The 7,717-nt window shown below is 36.6% G+C and overlaps 1 protein-coding gene across 1 annotated transcript in view; it reads left to right on the top strand.

Annotated features, from left to right (window-relative positions):
- The window catches only part of LOC104990943 (probable ubiquitin carboxyl-terminal hydrolase FAF-X), a 34,819-nt gene that overhangs the window by 22,585 nt on the left and 4,517 nt on the right, over window positions 1-7,717 (top strand). Inside the window, exons 14-20 of the mRNA XM_010843282.1 lie at window positions 310-451; window positions 1,626-2,379; window positions 2,751-2,874; window positions 3,375-3,600; window positions 4,066-4,195; window positions 6,844-7,029; window positions 7,481-7,701. Coding sequence (XP_010841584.1) covers window positions 310-451; window positions 1,626-2,379; window positions 2,751-2,874; window positions 3,375-3,600; window positions 4,066-4,195; window positions 6,844-7,029; window positions 7,481-7,701 — 1,783 coding nt within the window. The remainder of the gene's footprint in view (window positions 1-309; window positions 452-1,625; window positions 2,380-2,750; window positions 2,875-3,374; window positions 3,601-4,065; window positions 4,196-6,843; window positions 7,030-7,480; window positions 7,702-7,717) is intronic.

Genomic DNA, 7,717 nt, shown 5'->3' with positions numbered 1-7,717 from the left:
TCTCCTGGTAATCTTCACATTCTGAACCCCACTTCCCTCATCTCTGATGCGGAGATGGTCATAGAAAATATTTGTTGTGAAGACAAAGAACCTGTTATGTATAGTGTGTAAACAATCTAATGTAGTGCCCAGCAGAGGATAAATGGCCTGTAAATGGTAACTGTCATTTATGAGTACATTTTTTAACTTAATGGCTTTTGTGTTCTATTATAAATATTGCAAAAGTGGTTTACATTGAGCCCATAATTAAGATGTTTAGAAAATTAAGGAATAAATTCTCTTTGATCATTTCTTAAATAATATCTTTAGATACGAGTGTGAAGAATCTTTTACGACTTTGAATGTAGACATTAGAAATCACCAAAATCTTCTTGATTCTTTGGAACAATATGTCAAAGGAGATTTATTAGAAGGTGCAAATGCTTATCATTGTGAAAAATGCAATAAAAAGGTATGGATTGCCCAGTTTTGTTTAAAATAATGATGGTTATATATAATGGGTTTGGAAGAATGATTGTTTTCATTTGTTCTCAAAATTTGCCCTCTTTATTCCCTGCCCTGCTTTGTTAACAGTGGTAACAGAGAGGTAGTTAAGATAACGGACTTAAAGGGTTTGTCAGGTAAAGAGAAGCTAGTACCAGAAAGAGCTAGGGGAAGCAGGTAAAGATAAGAGTGAATCACTTTAGAGGTCGCAATAGCTTAATACCACAATCTCTTGTCTGACGTACACAGGCACCTTTCATCCATATCTGACCAGACTGCTTGAGCTCCGCAAAGCTACAGAGCTCATAGAGGAAAACATTGCTCCTCTCACATCCAGAGTTACTAGCCAAGACCGAGAAGTTTGCTGAAACCTAACTGTTAATTGCTTTATTTAGCCACATAAGATTTCTTCTACCACCTGTTTTTTAAAACCACTTGGATCAATTTTTTTGTGACTCACCTGGTATTGGTTTTTGTCTGTGGGCATTTAATAGTATCTTTCTGGGCTCCCAAGCCCTCTTACCTCTAAGTCACCTGTATTATTTTGACTTCACATACCACTTGGAGAGGTTTTAAAATCTAGAGATTGAGATGATCTGTAAAGTCATACCCCTGCCACTCAAGCTCTAAGCCTTGAGGCAGGTTACTTAAATCTCTCAACTGCTCCTCATTCTCATGCTTAAGGTTCAGTAGTACCTGCTTGAGAGGGTTGTGAGGATTATACATGTTACTACTGGGGCAGCATTTAGCATATAATGTGGCACCTAACTGCCCAATAAATATTGGCTGCTATTATTATATTTCTGTAGTTGGCTCACAGCAAACTACACCTTCATTAAAATAACAATAGCAAACAGGTAATAATGGTTAGGTAATACTGCCAACATAGAAATCAGGCAGCGAGTAAATCACTAATTTTTGCAGTTGGTAGCAAGTGGCATCAGAGTACCTTCTGTATGACTTGTTTCAGTTAACATTAAACTATAAACTGACAGAACTGCTCTGATTATGTTCACTATCATGTTATGTTAACACTTAAAATTTCAGATTAGTGTTGAGAATTTAATAATAGAGTTTTAAAGTTTGGTGTTTTTTTGCAGTGGATTATAAGAACATCTAGTAATTTGTTCTGTTCATTTTAGGTTGATACTGTAAAGCGCTTGCTTATTAAAAAATTGCCTCCTGTTCTTGCTATCCAACTAAAACGATTCGACTATGATTGGGAAAGAGAATGTGCAATCAAGTTTAATGATTATTTTGAATTTCCTCGTGAGCTGGACATGGAACCGTACACAGTTGCAGGTGTTGCAAAGCTGGAAGGAGATAATGTAAACCCAGAGAGTCAGTTGATACAACAGAATGAGCAGTCTGACAGTGAGACAGCAGGAAGCACGAAATACAGACTTGTGGGGGTGCTTGTACACAGCGGTCAAGCAAGCGGAGGACATTACTATTCTTACATCATTCAAAGGAATGGAGGAGATGGTGAGAGAAACCGTTGGTATAAATTTGATGATGGAGATGTAACTGAATGTAAAATGGATGACGATGAAGAAATGAAAAACCAGTGTTTCGGTGGAGAGTACATGGGAGAAGTATTCGATCACATGATGAAGCGCATGTCATACAGGCGCCAGAAACGGTGGTGGAATGCTTATATACTTTTTTATGAACGATTGGACACAATAGACCAGGGCGATGAATTGATACGATACATATCAGAGCTTGCTATCACCGCAAGACCCCATCAGATTATTATGCCATCAGCCATTGAGAGAAGTGTACGGAAACAGAACGTGCAATTCATGCATAACCGAATGCAATACAGTATGGAATATTTTCAGTTTATGAAAAAACTGCTTACATGTAATGGTGTTTACTTAAATCCTCCTCCAGGTAAGCATCAAGAATTTAGCTTCTTAGTAACAAAGCATACCTCTTCTTGCAGGATTTCTTAGCAGGCATCAACATGCTTGTTTTCTTTCTTTCTGATTGTTTTCAAGTCCTGTTTCAGATGACTGTTACCTTTGAGCATTATATATTATCTGGGTATTTAGAGACAGAGGAGCTTTTGTTTGTTATAACAATTTGTGTTTATTTACTCAAGCACTAGTTGAAGTTTGCTTTAATGAACAGAATTATTTCATAAGCAGCCTCAGGGGTTTTAACATAGTTGGGGCTTGGAAAATTATAGGTAATGCAGATTTGTATGAAAACGGGGCTTGGGCATACAAATTTGACTTTTTTAATCTGCACTTTATTTATAGGGCAAGATCACCTGTTGCCTGAAGCAGAAGAAATCACAATGATTAGTATTCAGCTTGCCGCTAGGTTCCTCTTTACCACAGGATTTCACACCAAGAAAATAGTCCGTGGCTCCGCCAGTGATTGGTACATTGTTTTGGATTTTCATTCCTATTATTACTGGCATTTAGTTTGGTTCTTTAATATACTGCTTTATTTTTTCCAAGCCCTAATAATCTTGTTTCAGATTTGGCATGCAGAATTTAAAAAATCTTGGTAGCAATAGTGAAAGAAATCATATTTAAGTAATTGCTGAGATTAAATGTGGCCCTTTATTACTCAGGAGCCGGCTTCTGTTATAGTGTATCATATCTTTGACTTTTGTGTACAGAACAGTACAGGATGATACTTAAAGGTTATCTAATCACAAAATGATTACATTTTAGCTTCCCTAGATTACATTCAGCCATAGGTTAAAAAGGTAGAAACTTAAAATGAATTTGTTTCTAATTGCGGAAGTTTAGAGACCATTTATATCATACCTTGATTTAACAATATTTACTTAACTATTCTAATAGTAAGATGTTAAGGGAATGGGGGTTATCATTTTTGTCATTGAACCTAGGATTTTGTTTGTTTTGTCTTAGGTATGATGCATTATGTATTCTCCTTCGTCACAGCAAGAATGTACGATTTTGGTTTGCTCATAATGTCCTTTTTAATGTTTCAAATCGCTTCTCTGAATACCTTCTGGAGTGCCCTAGTGCAGAAGTGAGAGGTGCATTTGCAAAACTGATAGTTTTTATTGCACATTTTTCCTTGCAAGATGGGCCATGTCCATCGCCTTTTGCATCTCCAGGACCTTCTAGTCAGGTAATTGCCCAGTTTACTTCTAATGATTAAATGCTTACACATGAATTCTGTTTCCTGGAAGCTGAAGCCACACATATGTGCATCTGTTTGAGATGTTTACCTAATAAATGTGCATGAGCATGTAATAACCATGTGATCTGATGCCTCAATGTCTATGAGTTCCATTAAAAAGTACTTCCCAGCAATGAATAGTGACTATTGGCTCTTTAAAACTTAACAGAATTTTCTGTTAATTCAGTTACATTCAGTGGCTTAGTTATACACTTACTGTTATACATGAATTTTAATTCATCCCCTTTCCTAAAAAAGCAACCCTTTTTAATAGTTCCTTGTGTGATCAGTCCTTCCAGAAATTTCTGCCTATATTTAACATGTCTATGTGCGTCTTCCGTTTTTATGCAAAGAGAATTATATCGTACCTGCATCTTGTTGCTGGAAAACAACCAATGTTTTCATCTTTTACAGGCTTATGACAACTTAAGCCTGAGTGATCACTTACTAAGAGCAGTATTAAATCTGCTGAGAAGAGAAGTTTCAGAGCATGGGCGTCATTTACAGCAGTATTTCAACCTGTTCGTAATGTATGCCAATTTAGGTAAGAATTTAAGTTTTCATAATTCTGCTTTAATGTATTAAGCAATGAAATCATTGAAGTCAAGTGATGAAATATAACCTGGTCTAAAACAGAAAGTGTTTCATAAAACCTACTATGAATTTTATCTGAAACTTTTTGCTACACTTTTTACCTTGTACTTTATTTATGCATGTGTCTTATCTCTGCTCAGACACAGGTCAGAATCTGTATCTTAATCATATTTTTATCTCCTAAAGCAGTGGTGCTAGACCTGGTTTTTTGAAAATACTGATCCCTAGGCCCCATCCCAAACCAACGGAATAAGAATTCTCAGAACTAACACAAGGAATCCACATTTTCAAAAGGTCCCAGATGATTGTGTAATATTCACCATGGTTGGGTGAAGGATTTAGTCTATACTTAAGTTTGTTGAAGTAAATGAAATTAAAAGTTGAGGATAATATAAATATTCACTTAAATTGCCTGTTATTTATGTTAAATTCTAAACCCAAACATGACTGTCATTCCAGGTTTTATGTGTGTCACTTATTAACCCACCAATGATCCATAACCCTTTTAACACAGCAGCATTCTACTTTGTATTTGTCGTCTTTTCCCTTACCTCCCCATACTAAAGATACTTGCATATTTGCAGTTGAAAAGAATATTTATTACACAAACAAGCATAAGGGGAATCTGTACTTCACATTTAGATGTGCCAAATCTTAGGTATTTATAAAAATTATACTCCGTTCAACTCCCTTTTTTAGGTATTCCCTGTCTAAAAAAGCATTCATCATTTGCCCATAATGAAATCTAAAGTTTCTCTGCTGAAAGCAAATACAGGTCTATAAACTTTAATGCAAAATCCTTAGGACCAATAGGCTTTGGGGTTCAGAAGTGTTCGGGTTTAAGAAAGGTAAAATAGTGCATATGCCATGAATTATGTAACATCCCTGGAGCAGTGTCCAGGACAGCACTTTGTAATCATACATATGAGTATTCACATTGAGAGGGCTTGGATGGAAGACTGTAATAGCTCTTGTCAGTTCAGGCCAGATTTTCAAACACATTTTATGAGTGAACTTGTTTATATTGATGAAAAGAGCTGTTTGAATCTAGGGATTTCAAATAGGGATTGTGGACTTGTATTTATTATACTTCTTGGAACATGGCAGTAAATAAGACTGTTACTTTCTAATGGGGTATAGAAGCAAATTAAAGGGTACTTGGCATAAAATATGTGACAATAATGAGGAAAATACAGCATGCTGTAGAAGTACATCAGTAGGGGTACCTGACCAGATTTGGGGAGTGTGTGGGACTTAATGGAGAAAGTGATTGTAGGAATTGGTTGAATTTTTCCATGCAGAGTGAACAGTAGGTGCAGAGACTTGGAAGTAAATTCAGCACGGCTCATGGAAGAAATGAAAGGTTATTCAATCTGACTAGAATTGATGTAATATGGGGATGGCAGGAGCGGTGAGCAGAATTCTCTAATTGTGCTATTCTGTCAAGCCTTGAGAGATTCTGGACTTTATCCTGAGGGCATTGATGATCCATTATAGAATTTTGAATAGACGTGGCTTCTAGAAAGATCATCCTGGCTGCAGTGTGAAATGGATTACAGGGAAAGTAAGACTAGAGGATTTTTTAATCCTAGACCACCTGTTGACAGAAATGTGGCTTATACTGAGAAATTGACAGTGAGGGGAATACAAGTAGACAAATTCTGGTGCTTTTCATTAGATGTAAGGCCAGTAGGATTTGGTGATTGGATATTCAGGGAAGGGTAATGTGGGAGAGATGTTAAGAATGATGCCCAGAATTCCAGCTTGCTAAGCTGAGCAGGTAGTAGTGCCATGTACTGAGCAGGGCAGACACAGGAAGAACATGGACAGGGAATTTGAGTCTTTGTGACACCCAAATAGAGGTGTCTGGTAGAACAGGATCTATTTGGAAATATTTTTGAATCAGCTGAATAAAAATAGCTGGAACTTGAAGCCATTAGAATGGGTTTGATCATCCAGGGCAGGCATACAGTGTAAGGAGATAGCCTGACATGGGAACTTGGAGGACCATCACTTTTTAAGAGACAGGAGGAGGACTCAAATAAGAACAAGAAGAGGTAGAAAGAAAATGAGAGGAACCCAAGAAAGGGTGAAATAGTTACAATTTGAGAACTATTCCCTTAACTTTAAACCAGAAAGAGGGGCAGAAGCCAGGTAAGCATGGGTTGAAGAGCAGGCCAACAAGAAAGTAGAGGGAACGAGGTTAGGCGTCTTTCAAGAAGCTTGGCTTAGAAGAAAGAAGAAAGGCAATTTATAAGAGAATTCCGATTTCTCCATTTTCGGCGTTCATTAAGGATTGCCGTCTAGGCTGGTCCCTGAGACTCCCCAGGCCATAGAAGTGTCCCGAGGATTGCAATGTCATAGTCACTGTTTAACCATTTAATATTTAACTCCAATTAGATTTTTGGTTCTTTTAATTTTTTTAATAATTATTTTTTGTATTATTATTTTTTAAGAATACTCTGAATGCCAAGTAAAAGTAATCTTCTGATCATAAAGGTTGTAGAAAAAATAACTACTTTATTATGAAGCCCTTCCATCCCAGTTCTTTCATATAATTCTTCCCCTCTCTTCCTGCTTCTCCCTTCTGTACTGCAGGTGTGGCAGAGAAGACACAGCTTCTGAAATTGAGTGTACCTGCTACCTTTATGCTTGTGTCTTTAGACGAAGGTCCGGGTCCTCCAATCAAGTATCAGTATGCTGAATTAGGCAAATTATACTCGGTAGTGTCACAGCTAATCCGCTGTTGCAATGTCTCATCAAGAATGCAGTCTTCAATCAATGGTAAAGTCAAATACTCCATTCTTTACATTGGTTTTAAAGTACTACTGACCATAAATATTTAAAGTGATTCTGAAGAAGTTTCAGTATAAAACAAGAATCTGTGAAAGTCCATGCTTTGGAATATTTTATATTTTGAGTCCTGCATGGTTTTCACATGCTTAAGGGAATCTTTCTATCTACTTGCTGCTGAGGTTGGCATCTTGTTTATGAAGTAGTTTAAGAACTAACTTTTAAATAAGAAAATACCAGTATTGGTATTTAACTTTTATGTTTTATCATCTTGATATATCTGATCATTATAATGCTTCATATTACTTTCTTTGTACTTGGGAAATGATCTATGTTATTTTTTCTTTAAAAAATAATGATAAAGCTATTTTCTGTAGTGAAAGCTGGATATTCTTGTGGAGAAGCTGATTAGTTTTTCATTGATGACAAATCTGTATTCTAGGTAACCCTCCTCTTCCCAATCCTTTTGGTGATCCTAATTTATCACAACCTATAATGCCAATTCAGCAGAACGTGGCAGACATTTTATTTGTGAGGACAAGTTATGTGAAGAAAATCATTGAGGACTGCAGCAACTCAGAGGAAACCGTCAAATTGCTTCGTTTTTGCTGCTGGGAGAATCCTCAGTTCTCATCTACTGTCCTCAGTGAACTTCTCTGGCAGGTTAAAGGAAAAATAT

This window comes from Bison bison, unplaced genomic scaffold (assembly GCF_000754665.1).
Source record: "Bison bison bison isolate TAMUID 2011002044 unplaced genomic scaffold, Bison_UMD1.0 scf7180017847432, whole genome shotgun sequence".
Classification (NCBI taxonomy): domain Eukaryota; kingdom Metazoa; phylum Chordata; class Mammalia; order Artiodactyla; family Bovidae; genus Bison; species Bison bison.
This window is presented reverse-complemented; position numbering and strand designations above follow the sequence as displayed.